Here is a 19,116-nt window from a genome sequence, read left to right as displayed (position 1 = left end):
CGCCAGGGCTGGGCCAGGAGCTCAGAACTCAGCCTGGATCTATCTCGTGAGTTGGGCTCGGGTCACCTAAACTGTCATCTGCAGCCTGCCCAGAGCCCTGCCTCTCACAGTACAGCCCATCTGTGAGGACCTCCGGGAATGCCCAAGGAGCTGCCCTGGAAACAAAAGGATGAGGGAAAAGGTGCCTGGGCGTGGTGGGAGGCCCAGGGCACAGGCGGGCCTGGCCAGGGTCTGTAGGGATGGTCCACTCTGGCTACAGAGCTGGCATTCTCCCTCCTGAAGCTGCAGGCAGCAAACCCCACTGGGCAGGGAAAGGAAGCCACCTGATGGCTGGGGTGGGGGCAAGGGTGTTGAAACAGGGAAGCCCGAGGTGGAATTCCAAACGCACCTCCCCTCACGGCTCTGTTGGGTGTGTGGAGTGAGCGATAGAAATGGGCCGCACCACCGAGAGCTCTGCCCTCGGTGGCGGGAGGCACATTCGCGGCTGAAGGGACCGGCAGAGGGGGCTGAAGCTTCGCCTTTAGCCATGGAGATGCCCAGCCCTGTGCTGACTGTCGACCACCCCTGAACCTGCTGAGCTCCAGAAATCCCCATACCTGTGAATGGGGGACACACACTGTGTTGCGCTCATCATCTAATCAGCATAGCTCTGGATAGATTTGATTCCTTTTCACCGCCTGTCCTCTCCACCTCATTAGCTCCTTGAGGGTAGACGAGCTTCCAAGAGTTCAGCATTTTCGTTACCAGCTTTTGTAATGCGAGCTGGCACACAAGAGTCGGGGAAGGACGTGGAGGCCGAGGGCAGCCGTGGGTGCGGGGTGGGCGCGCGGGCGCTGGGCCACGCGGGGAGCTGGGGCTGCGGGGCAGGGAGGGCGCGCGGCGGCTCGCCCGGGGTGGCCAGCAGGCGGCGCTGCGGGCTCGGCCCACGCCGCGCGCGCCCGCCTGGAACCCGGAAGCGGCGGGCGTGTGGGCGCCGTGTCCTCCTCCTGCGCCCTCCACGCGCTCCTTCCTCCCGCAGCCCGCGCGCCAGGCCCCTCTCCAGAGGGCCGCCTCTCCAGAGAGGCGCGCGAGGGGCGTCCTGAGGGGGCTCTGCGGATGTCCACGTGACGCCCCGTCCCGGGCCCGCCGGGAGTATGGGTGTGCTCAGGGTCGGGCTGTGCCCTGGGCTCAGCCAGGAGATGATCGAGCTTCTGAGGAGCTGTGGGATCAGGACAGGTGACCGGCCTGGGCAGTCAGCCACACAGCTTTCCAGGGAGTCCCCGGGAAATGAGGCCGGGAAGGGCAGGAGCCTGTGGCTCAGCACCCCAGCCTCTTAGAGCTCCATGCCCTGGGGAAGCAAGGGTTCCCCATCCTATGGAGGGAGGCGGGGACCCCTGGCCTGGAAGCCCCCCTCGGGCAGTCAGCTCCAGGTGTTTTGTTTTCAGTGGTGGACCTGGCCTCCGCAGACCTGGAGGAGGTGGCCCAGAAGTCTGGCCTGTCCTATAAGGTGAGCTTCACCCTGGGATTGAGACGGAGCGAAGGAGGCGGTGGAGTGAGGGCAGTCCGGCCCGTCCCCCTGGAGGGCTCCTTGCCAGCTGGGCTGCTGTGGAGCCTGGTGTCCGGCCCTTTGGCAGGCCCTGGTTGCCCTGAGGCGGGTGCTGCTGGCCCAGTTCTCAGCTTTCCCCATCAACGGCGCTGACCTCTATGAGGAACTGAAGACCTCCACTGCCATCCTGTCCACAGGCATCGGCGGGTCAGTATGTGAACGTGGGAAGCAGATGGGCGGGGGTGGCAGCCTCTCAGCCGAGCCCTGGCTGCGTGGTTTTGGGGAGCACTGGTGGAAGCATTTGGGGGGTAGGCTGTGCTGAGCACTTTGGGGTGCGGAGCAGCACCTCTGGGCTCTTGCCTCAACACTCTCCCTCGCTCCTGACTGAGATCTCCCAGATGTTAGCATCGTAGGCACACTGGCTCGGCTCTTGTCCGACCCCAACCCCCATTAACCTGGAGGGGGTGTCTCCACTCACAGCCATTGGCTGTAGTGGTTTTTTTTTTTTTAAGATTTATTTTTATTGGAAAGGTGGATATACAGAAGGAGGAGAGAGAAAGAGGAAGATCTCCCATCCGATGATTCATTCCCCAAGTGACGGTAATGGCTTGAGCTGAGACAATCCGAAGCCAAGAGCCAGGAGCTCCACTGGGTCTCCTACATGGGTGCAGGGTCCCAAGGCTTTGGGCCATCCTCGGCTGCTTTCCCAGGCCACAAGCAGGGAGCTGGATGGGAAGCAGGGCCAGCAGGATTAGAACTGGTGCCCATATGGGATCCTGGCACGTGCAAGGCGAGGACCTTAACCACTATGCTATTGCACCAGGCCCCCCCTTTTTTAAAGATTTTATTATTATTATTATTGGAAAGTCAGATATACACAGAGTAGTAGAAACAGAGAGGGATATCTTCTGTCCGATGAGTCATTCCACAAACCACTACAACAGCTGGAGTTAAGCCCATCTAAAGCCAGGAGCCAGGAGCCTCTTCTGGGTCTCCCACGTGGGTCAGGGTTCCAAGGCTTTGGGCTGTCCTCAGCTTCTTTCCCAGGCCACAAGCAGGGAGCTGGATGGGAAGCGGGGGCCACCGGGACACGAACTGGTGCCCATATGGGACCTCAGTGCATTCAAGGCGAGGACTTCAGCTGCTAGGCTACCACGCCGCCCTAGCTTAGGTTGTTAATCTTCATCAGTGACCCCGTGAATAGAGATCCTGACCTTCACTTGAGGTTGCCCTCAGAGGGGTGAGTAGCAGAGGGGAGGCCCAAGCCCACGGCTGTGTAACCAGAGCTTGGTTCCTTCACCACTGGCTGCAGCAGGTAGGGAACGAAAGGGCGCATGAAGGAGCAGCTGCCTTCTGCTGGGTTGGGGTGGGGAGGGAAAAGAGTTGGAAGACAATAGGCATTTTGTGGCCAAGCGAGTCCCACCTCTTTCCTGGCCTGTTGGTGCAGAATTTGCTGCAAAGGGCTGCTGCAACAAAGTGGCTTGCTTTAGCCTTTGTTATCTCTGTAATACTCTCTTGGCATGGTTCGTGTAGCATGGTGCCTGCCCCTGCTGCTGGGGGTCCAGGTTTGTGATCTGTCAGGCCCTGGCTGAGTGCCTGCCTCCTGGTACTGAGCAAGCCACACTCAATGCCTGCCAGGTACTTAAAGACAACATACTTGCGAGGCCTTACGGAGACGAGTGTCCCGTGGGCATGGGAGAGTGACTGATGGAGGAAATGCCCTGGAGAGATGGTAACACACAGTAGGGAGCTGCTTCACCTCATCTGCCGTGGGAGGCCATAGTTCAAGTGGGGTGACAGGTGGTGGAGTAGAGGGGTGCAGCACTGCTTCCCATCCATCTCCCTGCTTGTGGCCTGGGAAAACAGTTGAGGATGGGCCAAAGCCTTGGGACCCTGCACCCGTGTGGAGCAAGTTCCTGGTTCCTGGCTTCAGATGGGTGCAGCTCTGGTCATTGATACCGCTTGGGGAGTGAATCATCAGGTGGAAGATCTTCCTCTCTGTCTCTCCTCCTCTCTGTATATCTGACTTTCCAATAAAAATACAATAAATCTTAAAAAAAAGTAGGGTTTTTTTTTGTAATTTTGTTATTACTATTATTCATTTTCATTTTATTGGAAAGATAAATTTACATAGAGTAGGAGAGACAGAAATATCTTCCATTCACTGGTTCATTCTCCAAATGGTAACAATGACCAGAGCTGAGCTGATCCGGAGCCAAGAGCTTTTTTTTCTGGTTTCCCACGTGGGTGCAGGGTCCCAAGGCTTTGGACCATCCTCGACTGCTTTCCCAGGCTGCAAGCAGGGAGCTGGATGGGGAGCAGGGCTACCAGAACATAAACCAGCACCCATATGGGATCCTGGCACTTGCAGAGGAGGATTAGCTAATTGAACCATCGTGCCAGGACCCTTGGAAAGAATATTTTTGCATTTCTTCTTCACTCTTTTTTTCTCCTTGATTTTCTTTTCTCTCATTTCTTTTCTCTCTTCTGCCATTAGCCTGGATAAACTTCTTGATGCTGGTCTTTATACTGGAGAAGTAACTGAAATTGTGGGAGCCCCGGGTAGTGGCAAAACTCAGGTATGTGTGAGGCCTGCAGCCAGGAGGACTGACAAGGGTGGGTGTCAAACCCTGGCTCCCTGACGGTTCTGCCACTGTGGGTTTAGAGTTCAAAAAGGTAAGGTGAACGAGGAAGCTTGCACTTGGCCCTTCTATGTCACTGGAATCCGGGCAAGATGTGGTGGGGAGCTCCCATCCTGCACCCCCTGGGAGGGCTCACGTTCCCCTGGCCCCCTGGCCTCCACTCAGGTGTGTCTGTGTGTGGCTGCATCTGTGGCCCACAGCCTACAGCAGAACGTCTTGTACATTGATTCCAATGGAGGGCTGACAGCCTCACGCCTCCTCCAGCTGCTCCAGGCTAGAACCCACGATGAGGAGGAACAGGTGAGAGGTGGGACAGCTGGGTTTCCTTGGGCTTCTGACAAGGGAAGACCCTGTGATCCCCTCCTTTTCGAGGCTTCAGGCTGTTTGGGTGAATAACCATTTCTTGCTTTTAACACTTGTTTTTCTGGAAACACTTCCCCGTAGACCATAAGCCTCTCCTGTTAACATCACCATCCCAGCTTGGATGCCACCCACGCCCTCCCTTCCAGGAAACTTTCCCAGCATATTTGGGCTGGCAGAAACCCAACATTTTTGTTTCCAGCCCATGTCTTGCCTGTGGCAGGCATTGCTAGTCAATTGTATCACACTTTTCCATGACTCAGTACCCAAGCTGTAAGAACTGGCCCATTAGAGACAAAGCCCATTTGCCATCCTGGACCTCCTCGGATCCAATTGTCTCTTTCCCTTCTCACTTTGTGATTCCCCACCCCTTCCCCACCCTTGCCATCCTTGACCCCGGCACCCTCTTATTCAAAGTCCTTGCTTCCTGGGGTCTCCCGCCCTGCTACAGGCAGCAGCTCTGCAGCGGATCCAGGTGGCACATGCATTTGACATCTTCCAGATGCTGAGTGTGCTGCAGGACATCCGAGGCACCATAGCCCAGCAGGTGAGACCGCTGTTGTGCCACTCCCCGCTCTTCCTGTTGGCCAGGCGCTGGCAGGTATTGTATCCTCCTGCAGGCTCCAGGAGCACCGAAGTGCTTGCCAGTAATAGAAAGCCTCTTGAACAAGATTTCTTCCGCTTGTGTCTGCATTCCCCATCAGATCGTGAGGAATACCTTAAGCTGCAAGTAAGAGAGGCTGACAGAGAGTGAACTTCAAGGACATTTAATGATTTCATGTGAGCCTGGGGACTGGCATATACCTCATATCAGAGCACTAGATTTTTGTGTCTGATTCTCTTGCCTCTCTCTTCATGATTGTGGCTGCTTCAGCTTGAAGCGTCTTATCTTCACACAGCCACATCCATATTCAGAGCAGTTGAGAGAGAGATGGCTCTTTTCTGTACTTTGCTTTTTATGAGGAAACAAAATCTCGTGTTCACACTGGGAAACTTCTTTTTATCCTCCGTACATTTAGTTGGACAAAAATGAAATGCTATATCTATTTTAAAAAAAGAGAGATTTATTTTATTGGAAAGGCAGATGTACAGAGACTGACATACTGAGAGAAAGGTCTTCCATCTGCTGGTTCACTCTGCAAGTGGCTGCAATGGCTGGAGTTGAGCTGATCCGAAGCCAGGAGCCAGGAGCTTTTTCTGGTTCTCTCATGTGGGTGTGGGTCCCAAGATTTTGGGCCATCCTCAACGTCTTTCCCAGGCCAGGAGCCAGGAGCTGGATGGAGTGACTGGAGTGCCTGGGGTCTGAGGAGCCACCACTGCTTCTGACGTGGCTTCCGCCGATGCCTCTGAGAGGTAGCAGATGATAGCTTTGGCTTCCTGCCACCTATGTAGGACCTGGATTAAGTTGCAGGCATCCCAAGCAGCATTGACACAAGATGCAGTACTGCATCCATCCCACATATTCTCATCTTTGTGTTTGTTATTGAAATATTTCAAAGGCAGAACAACAGAGGATCTCCCAGATGCTTGTTTATTCTCCCAGTGCCCATAACGGCTGGGCTGGGCTGGGCCACAGCGAGGCTAGGAGTTAGGAACTCCATGTAGATCTCCCTCATGAACACGGACCCCAGGGTGTATATCAGCAGGAAGCCCGAAAGATCCAGAACCGAGATCTGAGCTTCTGTTGTAGGATGTAGGTGTCCCAAGTGGTACATCAAATACTGGTTCATTTTTATTAATTTTTATTTAGTTGAAAGGCAAGCAGGAAAGAAAGATCTTCAACCCTGTCACTCCCTCAGTGTTCACCACAGCCAGGACTGGGTCCGAGCAAAGCTGGGAATCAGGGACCCCATCCTAATCTCCCGTGTGGATGGCAGAGACCCGAGTCCTTGAGCTGTCACGTGTTGCTTCCAGTGGTGCCCATCAGCAGGAACTAATTGGATGGGAAGCTGAGCGGGGACTTCCGCTGGCACTCCGACATGAGATGCTTTTCCTGAAATCCAAACACTCTCTCTTCCTGAGCTTTCAGTAGAGTCTGTCAGGTGTGTCAGTGCGGGCTTGTTGACGTTCCCTGACACCTTCTGCCGCCATATTTGGGGCTGGGGAAGTTACATCATTTTCTGATGGAGAAGCCAGCTTGTCTGACACTGGGTGCCCCCCGAGACCACTGGCTCATGGCACCTGCTTCTCCGATCCCTGCAGGTGTCTGGTGCTTCAGGGACGATGAAGGTAGTAGTCGTGGACTCGGTCACCGCTGTAGTCTCCCCACTTCTGGGAGGGCAGCAGAGGGAAGGTAAGTGGTGTCACCAAGCCTGGGATGAGGGATGTGGAGTCCGCTGTGTGGCCCACCCAGTCCCTGGCCTCTGGCTTTCTTCGCTCTCTGCTTTTCTCCCAGGCTTGGCGTTGATGATGCAGCTGGCCCGAGAGCTGAAGACCCTGGCCCGGGATCTCGGCATGGCAGTGGTGGTGAGCAAACGGACTTGGGCGATGAGCTTCATTTTTAGTCAGATTTCCCTTTATTTCCTGTGAATGGCAATTTCTGAACCTCAAAAAAGGAGAGACAAAAGATCATCTGTCCAACGATTCACTCCCCAAACGACCACAACAGCTGGAGCTGCACTGATATGGGATCCCAGCACATGCAAGGCTAGGACTTTAGCCACTAGGCTACCGTGCCAGGCCCTGGCCTTGTTTTTTTCTTTAAGATTTATTTTATTTATCTTTTATTGGAAAGTCAGATATACAGAGAGGAGGAGAGACAGAGAGGAAGATCTTCTTCCCACTGATTCACTCCCCAAGCGGTATCAATGGCCAGAGCTGCACTGATCCAAAGCCAGGAGCCAGGAGCTTCTTCCAGGTCTCCCACGCGGGTGCAGGGTCCCAAGACTTTGTGCCATGCTCGACTGCTTTCCCAGACCATAGCAGGGAGCTGGATGGGAAGCAGGGTTAGCAGGATTAGAACCTATGTGGTAGCCTAGTGGCTAATAGTCACCATATATATAAATAAATTATGTATACAATTAAATATATAAGTTATATGTCATTTATATATTTATATATTACATATAAATTATATATATAATTTTTTTTTAATTTGAAAGGCAGAGAGAGAGATCTTCCATCTACTGATTACTCCTCAAATGCTGCCAACAGCTGGGGCTAGGTCAGGCTGAACCAAGAGCCTAACAGGGACCCAAGAACTTGAGCTACCCTTCCTAATTTTCCCAGGCACATTAGCAGGGAGCTGGAATGGAAGTGAAGCAGCCGGGACTTGAACTGATGCCGATATGGAATGCCAGCACCACAGGCATTGGCTTAACTCACTGTGCCATGGCACTGACCCCTGGGTGTTTCTTTGTGCTGCAGGTGACCAACCACGTGACCCAAGACAGGGAGAGTGGGAAGGTTAAACCTGCTCTCGGACGCTCCTGGAGCTTTGTGCCAAACACCCGGGTACTCCTGGGCATCCCTGAGGGAGCAGGAGCAGCAGGCAGCAGGCGGCGCACAGTGTGTCTGACCAAATCCTCTCGTCAGGTGAGCTGGCCTCTGGGACGCTGCAGGGTAGTTCCCCTGCCCACAGTGTCTTGTAGAATTCTAGACACTGAGACCCTGCAACAAAAAGGGACTACTTTGTTGGCGCTGAATAGCTCAACTTCTCCCTCTCCAGCCGACAGGTATCCAGGAGATTGTGGACATTGGTTCCTGGGGGCCTGCGGAGCTGGGGCCAGCATTACAGGAGGAGCAGACATGACAGTGGCTGTGGACTGGGACGTAGGGGTGCACATGGAACCCCTCATAGTACGTGCTGTTTACTCATCCCTTGGGACTGTTGCGTTCTCAGGCTGGCCAGAGCAGAGAACACTGTCTCTCCAGGGCTACAGGCCGCAGTGGCGGCTGCTCTGCGAGGCCCGAGGATCAGACTCCCTCCCTGGTCCCAGAGAAGCCCCGTGAGCAATTCGGAGCATCTCTGGAAAGGCACATTAATGACTGGCTGGATCAGCCTGAGTGTCTCCGTCTGACCCTACACTGCGTTGTAGCGCAGTGACCCAGCCAGGAGGCCTGCGGCTTGCCAACCTTGATTCCGTCTCACTGTTATTTTTTTGGGGGAAGTGGGGAATGAGCCTGGAGAGTGCAGTTAGGGGGGGACTCTGTGTTTGGATCAGTAAGTCGGGCTCCCTTTGTGTTCCCTTAGTTACTGGGGAAATAACCTCCTAAGTGCAAAACTTGTCTGTGTCCTGCTCTCGAAAATAGAAAAAGGAACTTCACTGAGCTGATGTCCCTAAAAGGTGGTTTTTCCGCAAGGTTACAAAGAATGGTTATTCCTCTTCTCTTTTTACTGGTTTGGTTTCACATACCTGCAAGTGTCCCCATGACCGGGTGGGAATGTGAGCTTGCAGCAGTCCCAGGGATATAAGTTAACAGGGAGGGAAGCTGTGAACTCCCCGTGAATCCAGCCTTGTGTTTAATATGCATGGTGCCCCATGGGGCCCTTCCACAGGATGGAGTAAGCAAAGGTGCTGGACCGTGGCCTGGCCCGCAAACGGAGGGGAATGCTCAGTCAAGCCAGCTGGGAAGATTGATGCTGGCATCAATCATACATGGCAAACCTAGTCCGTTATGTAGAAGCTCATTGCTGGTGGCTCTGAGATGCAATATAGCTGCACCTTTTCCTGCCAGCTATCCCACAGCCTCATGCCCCAGTGTGTGAAACCAGCCTCCTGTTATCAGCACTGTGGCCATCTGTCCAGCAGTGATTACCCCATCTGGGAGGGGAGTGCAGAATAAAAGACAAAGTAAACAAATAGTTGGAGTTGCTTACTGCCCATATATTTTACTCTTTTTTTTTTTTTTGGACAGAGTTTCGATCCCTGATTCACCCCCTAATTGTCCACAATAGCTATGGTTGGGCCAGACTGAAGCTCGAACTGTGAATCCATTGCAGGAACCTCACATGGGTGGCAGGGACCCAGCCACATGAGCCATCACCCGCTGCTTCCCATGATCTGCCACAGCAGGAAGCTAGGAGCAGGAGTGGAGCAAGTGGGGGCTCAAACCCAGGCATGTGGTCATGGGGTACAGGTGTCCCAAGTGGGGGCTCAAACCCAGGTGTGTGGTCATGCGCACAGGTGTCCCTAGCAGTGTCCTGATGGCTATGCTGATTTTTCCCTGACCACATTTTTTTTTAATGTTTATTTTTTTCACTTACTTGAGAAACAGAGATGAAGAGATGTCTTCCATCTGCTGGCCAACTCCCCACATGCCTACGACAGCCAGGGCTGGGCCAGGCTGAGGTCAGGAACCTGGAACTCTGTTTGGGTCTCTCATGTAAGAGATACTTGAGCCGTCACCCAGAATGCCTCGCAGGACCCACTAGCAGGGAGTGGGACTTGAACTGGCCCTGTAATATGAAATGTGGGCATTCCAAGTCATGGTCTAACCTGCTGTGCCACATGCTAGCCCCAACTACAGTTCATTTAATTCTTTTGAAAAACATTTATTTATTTGAAAGGTAGAGTCATAGAAGGAGCAAGCAGGTGAGACAGCTTCCATCTACCGGGTCATTTCCCAAACGTGCAAAGGCACAAGGGCATTTAAACCTGTGACTTATCCTCTAGGCTAAACAACTGCCCATTAGTGTGGTAACAAAGATGACATAAGAAGAATGCAGGAATGTTTTTCTCCTGAATCTCCAGAGCCTTTTTTACCCCCACATTTTTCCACAAAAGACTATTGAATGTCCTTCATCTGAAATTAGGCAAAATTGGGGCCAGCGTGGTAGTGTAGCAGCTAAAAGTCCTCATTTGTATGTGCTGGGATTCCATAAGGGCGCCGGTTCTATTTCCGGAGGTCCTGCACCCATACGGGAGACCTGGAAGAGGCTCCGGGCTCCTGGTTTTGGATCAGCTCAGCTCTAGCTATTGCAGCCACTTGGGGGCTGAATCAATGGACAGAAGATCTTCCTCTCTGTCTCTTCTCCTATCTGTATATCTGACTTTCCAATAAAGAATAAAATCTTTTTTTAAAAAAAGAAATTGGGCAAAATTAATATTGACTCCCTATGATGTGGTAGCACTCAATGGCCTTCAAGCAGCCATTTAAACTCCTGGAGGTTGAGGTTAAAGTGCCTTTGTAGATGGAGGCTGCTTTCCCCTGCAAGAAACAAAATGTGGCATGCAGAAGCCTGAACAGTAAGACCAGTTCTAATCTTTAATAACATGTAGTCCACATTGGTTAATTTAGTGGCTCAGTCAATAGACCCAGGGCCTTTCCAGCCTCCTCCCGTGTTGTTTTTGGTGTCAGCTATGTTCTCACGTGCAGTGCTCTGATCAGAGTCTGGCTGCAGCCAGTCGAAGCATCAAGTCGGGTGTGACGATATCTATGGGCAAGAAAGGAATCTGCTTGTGACCTTTTCAGAACAAAGCAGGTGGTGGGAGCAGGCACAGCAGATTAAAGCTCACACTGACGTGCTTGGGTTCAAGTCCCACCTCTGCTTCCAATCCAGCTCCTCCTAATGTGTTCAAATAGTTGGGTCCCTCCCCGCCACGTGGAAGACCTGGAGTTCCTGTCTCAGCTTGGCCTGGCCCAGCCCTGGCTGCTGAGGGCATATGGGGAGGGAACCAGCAGATGACAGATATCTTTCTGACTCTGTACCTTTCAAATAGGATGAAAAATAAAAAAAGAAAATAAAGGAACACTCAGACCTTCCTTCCAAGCAAAGCAGACTTCATGTCTCTGAGTCAAAATGTCTTCATGGACCCCTGTCTCGTTTAGTAACTGGCAAGACAAATGGGATAACTGTGATGGGCTCAGACCCACCTGGAAACAGCTCTGGAACACCAGCTGGGACGGACTGTAATGCAGTGGATGATAGGGTGTGTGTGTGTTGGGCAGTGATTGGGTAGGCCTGTGTGTGTGTGTGTGTGCGTGTGTTGGGCAGTGATTGGGTAGGCCTGTGTGTGTGTGTGTGCGTGTGTTGGGCAGTGATTGGGTAGGCCTGTGTGTGTGTGTGTGTGTGTGTTGGGCAGTGATTGGGTAGGCCTCTGTGTGTGTGTGTGTGTGTGTGTGTGTGTGTGTGTGTGTGTGTGTATGCGCGTGCGAGTGTATTGGGCAGCGACTGGGTAGGCCTCTGTTACCCTGCACGGTCCTGAAGTTGGTTGTGTTGGGACTCACATGTGTGCTCAGGACCTTATATGCCTCATTGTGGCCTTGGCACAGCCTTGTGGCACAGGACACTATTCTGTACAGACACAGGAGCTCAGTGAGTGGGAGGATGGGAACCCAGACTCCAGTCTGCCTGGTGCCAAGTCCACCCCTTCCCACCCTTGTGTTCCCTACAGCTGTAACTGTGTGTCCCAGCAAGAGTCTTTTTTACACTGCTCCCCAATAGCAGGCGGGCTGCACAGCCCCACCTACCTCTCTTCAGCTTGGATACGAGCTTACTTCATCAACTCTTTCTCATTTCCCTCAGGGAAGTTAAGAGAATTGGCAGATACTCAGGGAAGGCAGGTATGGCTAGAATGAAAGAGAGCTGGAGGGTTAGGTGAAAATCAATAAAGCTGATTAGGAGACATCAGTGTCTGTTTATTCCTAAGACGTGCGCCCCAAGGAGACAAGGGATTGCGTACGTATCTGTGTTCAAGCATGGAGCTGTCTGGGTAGTGCGCCAGCTGTTTGTTGAGGACGAGCATCAGAGAAGGTTCTGTGGGGCACACACTGTTTAAATTAAAACTACGTGTGTGATTAATTAGTCACTTTGAATGCTCTTCATCTTTTTTTTTTCTTGTTGTATTGCGTCAGCTGCATTACCTTCAGTGCTCTGTAGAAAAGAAACGGTAGCCAACGTGCTTGTCTTATTCCCGACCTTCGTGGACTGTGTCTCATATTTATTTTAGGTATAGTCACGTATCGCTGGGAAGGAGGCTTACCATGCCTGGAGATGCTCATGCCAGCCTCCCCAGTAGGCAGGGCTGGCTTCATGGTGTGACTGGTGCTGCCTCACAGGTTTTAGTTTAACGTTCTGCTGTTGCCGTCTTGAAGTTCTGAAGTCTTGACCAAGGGACCCACCTTTTGCGCTGTGCCCACAAATTATGCAGCCAGTTCTGTCTCCAGGAGCCAGTCGGGCTCTAGTACTGGTTCCTCTCTCTGGGAAGCCTCCTGACCTCTGGGGGAGTAACTCCCTTGAGAGAATAAGTTCCCATAGGAAAATTAGGGTTACCATCCTGTAAATGCTTACTTACTAAGGTGACCTCAGCAATCACTCTGAGAAAAAGAACACTGCATTTTACAGAAATCACTGGGGCCAGGTCAGTTATGATAGATTCATGAAGTGGAATGAGGACAAATCGGGATTTTGTACACAGGAAAAAAATGCAGGTTCAAAATCCTGCTGGGTCCTTTGTGGCTGTACCACTTTAAGGTGGGGTGTCTGGATGACAGGAATTGTATTTTGCTTCTTGGGAAGATGTGCATCTCAGAGGAATTAAACACAGTTTATGTGACATGTCTTTCACAGAAGGTCTGGCACACAGTAGGTGCCCAGCCACCATCAATCTTTCTGATTTGCCAAAAACAAGCAAAAACCAGGGCACAGGTACTGACAAGACCTACTGCCTGTGACAGAGGAAATAATTTGATTTATTTTTTCACTACTGTTTGGGGAAAGGCATGTGCTTCATAAATATGTATTGGAAAGTACTTAGCAAATGAGTAGAAATAATAAAAATACGTCAAAGTAAACAGCTCCTATAAATATGTCACTGCGTAGACACATTAGTGTTTTATTGTGACTAAGTATCTCTGCTTGCTGGAAAGCATTTCGGATCACGGGCACAATGGGCACATTATTGAGTGCCTCTGCAGAGGGGCATGATAAAGATGAAAAATGGGGATGGTGATAACGGGGAAGGTGGAGGAGTGTGGGTTCATGTAGCGCTGAGGCCTCCTGGCTCCAGCGATAGGAACATCCTTTGACAGCACTGCGATGATGAATTGTAATCTCAACCAGAGGGCCTGGGAACAGTTATTTTCATGAGATGCCATGAATCCAGACACCGATGATTGGGTCCAGGGGGAAAGTAAGTACGCTTCCTGTCAAGTTCACAGAAAGGCAGGTCTGGGTTGTACAGTCCATCCCCCAGCCCGCCCTTACCGCCCTTACCGGCTGGGTTGGGTAACTTCCTGTGGCTAGCGTTCCTACTGGGAGAAGGAGAGAGGGCGGAGCACGCTGTGCCTTCATCACAGCCTGTGGGAAAGAAGAGATTGGCCTGGGCAAGAAGCAAAAAAAGGCTGGGAGACACATCAGGCAGTTACCAAAATAGCCAAGTAGGAAAGAGTATAGGCGTTTCAGTCAGGTGCACGACTAAAGGCTGGTCTTTCCAGGCTGCCCAGGCAGTGGAAAGAAATAGTTTCACATTCCAGCTCTTTTCCAACTGTGGCTTTGGGTAAAGTGACTTAAGGTCTGGGTTACATGGAGACCATGAGAATAACACTACTCAGTTTGCTGGGTGGTGGTGGAGGTTGGAAGTAGCAATACATAGTGACAACTTTAAGAAAAGATATATTTATTTTTATGGGAAAGTCAGATGTACAGAGAAAAGGAGAGATAGAAAGATCTTCCATTTGCTGGTTTACTCCCCAAATGGCTGCAATGGCCGGAGCTGAGTTGATCCAAAGCCAGGAGCCTGAAGTTTCTTCCAGGTCTCTGACCCGGGTGCAGGATTTGGACCATCCTCCACTGCTTTCCCAAACCACAAGCAGGGAGCTGGATTGGAAATGGAATAGCCAGGATATCACCCAGTGTCTTTATGTGTTGTGGGCTAAGGAGTTGACTAGCACTACAGGCAGTGGGCTTGCGGTTAGAAGCACCTGGTCTCAGCTGTACCCAACATGCACTAAAGCAGGTGTGGGGTAAAGAGTCAACAAGAAGTAGGTGAAAGGTCAAGAGAGGAGACACTAGAGGGAGGCCTTGGAGAGACTTGAGGGGGAGACTTCCACCATGAACAGTCATAAGTCTATCATGCTGTTATTGAAGTGTTTCCCACATTATTTATTTATTAAAAAGATTTATTTATTTGTTGCAAAGTCAGATATACAGAGAGGAGGAGAGAAAGAGAGGAAGATCTTCCGTCTGATGATTCACTCCCCAAGTGAGCACAACGGCCGATGCTATGCCAGCCCGAAGCCAGGATCCAGGAACCTCTTCCGGGTCTCCCATACAGGTGCAGGGTCCCAAAGTATTGGGCTGTCCTGGACTGCTTTCCCAGGGCCACAAGCAGGGAGCTGGATGGGAAGTGGAGCTGCCAGGATTAGAACCGGCGCCCCTGTGGGATCCTGGCGTGTTCAAGGTGAGGACTTTAGCCACTAGGCCACGGCTGCCAGGTCCCACATTATTTATTTTTAAAGCTTTATTTGAGGGTCTGGTGCTGTACCACACCAGTTGAGCTGCTGCCTGCAGAGCCAGTATCTTGTATAGGCACCTGGCTGCTCCATTTACCATCTAGCTCCTTGCCAACGGCCTAGGAACACAACAGAAAATAAGCCAAGTGCTTGGACGCTGGCATCCAACTGAAAGACATGGAAGGAAATCCTGGCTCCTGGCGTCAGCCTGGCCTTGCTCGGCCATTGCAGAGCGAGCCAGCAGATGGAACAGCTTTGTCTTTTTGTTCGTAGCTCTTTCAAATAAATCTTAAAACAAAACACTTTTGAAAGGTAGAAATACAGAGAGACAGAGAATGAGACAAGAATCCCGGGGGTTTAAATTAGGATCTGCTAGAGGAGGGATGTGTTATAAAGGGAGTGGGATAAAGTCAGATGCAGTGGCCTAGCGGCTGGAGTCCTTGCTTTGCACGCCCCTGGATCCCATTTGGGTGCCGGTTCTAATCCCGTTGGCCCTGTTTACCATCGAACTCTCTGCTTATGGCCTGGGAAGGCAGTTGAGGACGGCCCAAAGCCTTGGAACCCAGCACCCACGTGGGAGACCTGGAGGAAGTTCCTGGCTCCTGGCTTCGGATTGGCTCAGCTTCAGCTGTTGCAACTACTTGGGGAGTAAATCAACGGAAGGTAGATCTTCCTCTCTGTATATTGCTTTTCCAATAAAAATAAATCTTAAAAAAGGCAGATTTCAAAAGCATTTACTTAATATTTATTTTATGTGAAAGAGAAAGGCTGAGATCTTCATCTGCCGGTCCTGCCCCGATGCCAGCGCTAGCAGGGGCTGGGAGCCTGGAGCCCGGGTCTCCCAGGTGCTGGCAAGGATCACACTTGAGCAATCCCAGCTGGTTCCAGGAGGCTTGCAATTAGGAGCCCTCCAGGACTTGAACCTAGGCCCTTACTGATCCAAGAGTTAAGATGTAAAGCATTGCTCCAAATGTCTGCGGAGCCTGAGTTCTGCTGTCCTGTCCTGGCTTCCAATGCCCGTGACCTTGGTAAGGTAACCTAAACGCTAAATTCCTCATGCGTGAACTCGTGAACCATCGCTTGCTCATAGCATTGCTAAGAAACAAAGAGATGAAAAAGAGGCAAACTTCTGTGTGTGTGTGTGCTTAAAGATTTATTTATTTTTATTTGAAAGTCAAATATACAGACAGGATGATCTTTCGTCTGATGGTTCACTCCCCAAGTGATTGCAATGGCCAGTGCTGCACTGATCCAAAGCCAGGAGCCAGGAACCTCCTCCAGGTCTTCCACGAGGGTGCAGGGTTACAAGGCTTTGGGCCATCCTCAACTGCTTTCCCAGGCCACAAGCAGGGAGCTGGATGGGAAATGGGGTCACTGGGTTTAGAACTAGTACACATAGCGATCCCGGCGCGCTCAAAGCGATAACTTAAGCCACTAGGCTACCGCGCTGGGCCCGTGTGTTTGTGTGCGTGTGTTTACGTTTTATTTATTTCTAAGAGTAACAGAACTTCGATCTGCTGGTTCATTCCTTCACTCCCCAGATGGTCACAAAAGCCAACGGCAGGAGCTTCCCTGGGTCTCCCACGTATTTTTTGCAGAGGCCCAAGCACCTAAGCCATCATCGTCCGAGAGCCGGACTGCAAGTGGAGCAGCCGGGACTTACGGGATTTGAGCATCAAGGCAACGTTCAAGTCCAGCGATGGTGAGACTCGATCGAGGTGACCAAGCTGAACGCTAGCTCCGCAGAGACCTGTTACCTGCACGCTGAGGCCGCCTGCAGCGCACCGCCCGACCTAGGAGAGCAGCCGAGGCCCGCGCTGCGACCAGGGGCGCACCGCTGCCGAGAGCCTCGTCCCCGCCGCCAGGGGGCGCGCGCGCAGAGGCCGCGCTCTAGCCCGCCGCGCGCCCGCTCCTCTCTATGGTGGCTCGGCGCCGCGGGAGCGGACGCGCGCTCTCCCCGAGGGGGCGGGGCCGCGCGAGGGGCGGGGCGGCCGGGCCGCCGGGGGGCTGGGTGGTGGTGGGGGCCGACTTCCTGGGGCCGCCCGAGAGGATGTCGCCACCGGCCCCGGGCGCCCCTCAGCGCTGGACCGGCCGGCGCGGCGAAGCCCGTGGGCCCCCCGCCTGAGGCGTCGGCCGCCCGGGATCCCTCCCAGGTGCGGGCTGGGCCGGCGGCCGCGGCAGGTGAGGAGGTGGGGTGCGGCGGGAGCATGGGGGGCGGGGGGCAGCGGCTCGGCCTCCGCCGCCCTGCAGGGGCTGCGGTGTGGGCGCCTGGGCGGCGGGGCGCCCGGCTCTCCCCACGGCCGCCGCGGGTGGGCTGAAGCCCCTTCCTCACCGGAAGCGCCGGCATTCCGGGCAGCCCGCACACACCTGTCTCGGGAGGAGTCCTTTGGAGAGGAGGCGTCTCACCTGTGGGGGCGGTGACCGGGGCCGCGGTTCTCCGCCTCTTCCCCAGCGCCCTCAGCCCCGCGGGTGTGCGGTCGGCTGCCGGGAGGGAAGGGTGCTTCTCCCTACGGCCCGTGGCCACTGAGGCAGGTCCGCGGCAGCCTGCTGGCCCGCTTCGGCTGGTGGAAGAGCCCGGGTGGCTGCCTGCAGGAGGGAGGTTTGGAGTTGGGAGGTTGCATCAAGTTTGGGATTGCGGCGTCCCTCTCCTGGGAGTCGTCCTCTGCGAGGACGGTGTGAGGTCGCCCTGGGCGGCGGTGACTAAGCCGCGGAGAGGGCACTGGGGCCTCACTGCAGCTGGCTGCCCAGGAGACATTTGACCGGGCACGGGGCAGTCTGGCTAGCACAGGGCAGGCGACAGGCTCGCTGGCATCTTTCTCCAGCTTGATTTCAGGCTTGCCCGGTGTGACCCACAGCCGTGCACTTTTCTGCTTCTTGATCAGTCATTTGTTCTGGGAAGGGAAAAAAGTGCTGGTGTCATGAAGGAAGAGTGAGTGTCCCACGCCCCGCCCAGCCTGCCAGGGGAAGGACTGTGGTCAGTTTGGAAACGGCTTTACCTACAACTGTCGCTTTGCGTTCAAGGCTGGGGTGACGGATGATCAAACATCCCTGCTTACCAGTGGCCTTCTAAGAAACCAGTAAGTTCCTCTGTATCCCTGTGAGCGGTGGTTTGTGGGACAGAGACTTCATGTCCCCACTGTTGGTACAACTGTTTGAATTCTTGTGGGTCTCCCAGTGACAGTTGCATTTACTGACAAGTGGGTGAGGCTGGCCCTTCCTTGCATCGCTTTTCTAGGAATGGGAGCCAGCACCGCCGTGCTGGGCTGCGAGCTTGTAGACAGAGTTCCAGGACTGGGAGCTGGAACTTGTTTTTTGGATGACTTTTTTTTTTTTTATTCTGTTCCCCTGATTGCCTGATATTTTACATTTAGGGAGCTAGGTGATGACGTTTTTTTCTGAAACTAACATACTCCCTAGACTTGAGTGCAATTCATAAATGACAGTTTCTTTTAAGGTGTAATTGAAGTCTAAAGAGGTTTGGTTATAATGTGTAAGTGCAGAGAAATGACAGGGTTAACTGATCACTTGCCTGTGTGTGTCATTTAAGGATGTTTGGGTGCTCGGTGCATCTAGGACGGGCCACCCGCTGAAAGCATCCTTGTTGATCAGGGAGTTCGAGGATAAAGTCTTTCCATTAACTGCTAAAATAAGACGTACAAGAGAAAGCTGCCCTCAGAAAACTGCAGTTAGTTTTGAAACTTTTTACCTGGGTAGTTTACACAGCTTGGCTTAGTTCTCTCTGATAGGAGCGGCTTCTCAAGGGCCATTGAAATAGTGGAAAAGGCGTTTTCCACTGAACATCTTTGAAGAAGACAGTTTCTTCTACTGACAAGTGATTCGCTGGTTCACTCCCCAAATGGCTGCATCAGCCACTGCTGGGCCAGGCTGAAGCCAGGAGTCTGGGGCTGCTTCTGCATCTCTCCTCAGGGTGCCTGGGCCCAGGCACTAGGACCGGCCTCTGCTGCTTTCCCACGCCATTAGCAGGGAGCTGGATCACAAGTGGAGTGGCCAGGACTTGAACTGGTGCCCATACAGGATACTGGCACCATAGTCGGAGGCCTAGCCTACTCTACCTTCCTGCCGGGCCTGTGCAACTTTCCTGATGATGTATATGTTGCAGCTGGGCCATGAAAGCACCTGCATATCCTTGAAGAACGTTAGCAAGATTTAATTCCACCTTGACTTTTATTCTTG

At 52.8% G+C, this 19,116-nt stretch overlaps 2 protein-coding genes and 1 long non-coding RNA gene across 7 annotated transcripts in view; 2 read left to right on the top strand and 1 right to left on the bottom strand.

Moving 5' to 3' along the window:
• Positions 1-1,000: 1,000 nt before the first annotated feature.
• On the top strand, positions 1,001-9,356 carry RAD51D (RAD51 paralog D). Of its 4 annotated transcripts, XM_041001343.1 has the most exons (10): positions 1,001-1,215; positions 1,425-1,486; positions 1,614-1,732; positions 4,023-4,104; positions 4,333-4,467; positions 4,979-5,074; positions 6,730-6,820; positions 6,923-6,993; positions 7,894-8,061; positions 8,195-9,356. In XM_041001343.1, exons 1-10 carry the CDS (start codon positions 1,134-1,136, stop codon positions 8,276-8,278), a joined length of 990 nt encoding a protein of 329 aa, XP_040857277.1. In that variant the 5' UTR covers positions 1,001-1,133; the 3' UTR covers positions 8,279-9,356. The 4 variants fall into 4 exon arrangements, with proteins under 4 accessions (XP_040857277.1, XP_040857278.1, XP_040857279.1 ...); XM_041001344.1 differs by lacking the exon at positions 4,333-4,467; XM_041001345.1 differs by lacking the exons at positions 6,730-6,820; positions 6,923-6,993.
• Positions 9,357-16,236: 6,880 nt separating this feature from the next.
• Positions 16,237-18,008, bottom strand: LOC121169875. The gene is made up of 3 exons (XR_005885927.1): positions 17,919-18,008; positions 17,329-17,813; positions 16,237-16,276 (listed from the first exon to the last, which is right to left on the bottom strand). It is a non-coding gene; the product is annotated as an uncharacterized LOC121169875 (long non-coding RNA).
• RFFL (ring finger and FYVE like domain containing E3 ubiquitin protein ligase) overlaps positions 16,994-19,116 on the top strand; it is an 80,657-nt gene continuing 78,534 nt past the window's right edge. The window contains exon 1 of one of the 2 annotated variants that reach the window (XM_041000669.1): positions 16,994-17,103. The gene's annotated coding sequence lies outside the window, so the exon portion shown is untranslated. Of the gene's footprint in view, positions 17,104-17,789; positions 18,000-19,116 lie in introns of those variants that run through there. The other variant, XM_041000667.1, reaches the window with a different exon arrangement.

This window comes from Ochotona curzoniae, unplaced genomic scaffold (genome assembly GCF_017591425.1).
Source record: "Ochotona curzoniae isolate NIBS_2020 unplaced genomic scaffold, NIBS_Ocur_1.0 scaffold_2453, whole genome shotgun sequence".
Classification (NCBI taxonomy): domain Eukaryota; kingdom Metazoa; phylum Chordata; class Mammalia; order Lagomorpha; family Ochotonidae; genus Ochotona; species Ochotona curzoniae.
This window is presented reverse-complemented; position numbering and strand designations above follow the sequence as displayed.

What these genes read in the sequence shown, in the direction of transcription:
- RAD51D (XM_041001343.1), top strand. Translation starts at nt 1,134, where the DNA reads ATGGGTGTGCTCAGGGTCGGGCTGTGCCCTGGGCTCAGCCAGGAGATG. An exon ending in AGTCTGGCCTGTCCTATAAG is followed by an intron (nt 1,487 to 1,613) that starts GTGAGCTTCACC and finishes GCCCTTTGGCAG; the next exon opens with GCCCTGGTTGCCCTGAGGCG. An exon ending in TGACCAAATCCTCTCGTCAG is followed by an intron (nt 8,062 to 8,194) that starts GTGAGCTGGCCT and finishes CTCCCTCTCCAG; the next exon opens with CCGACAGGTATCCAGGAGAT.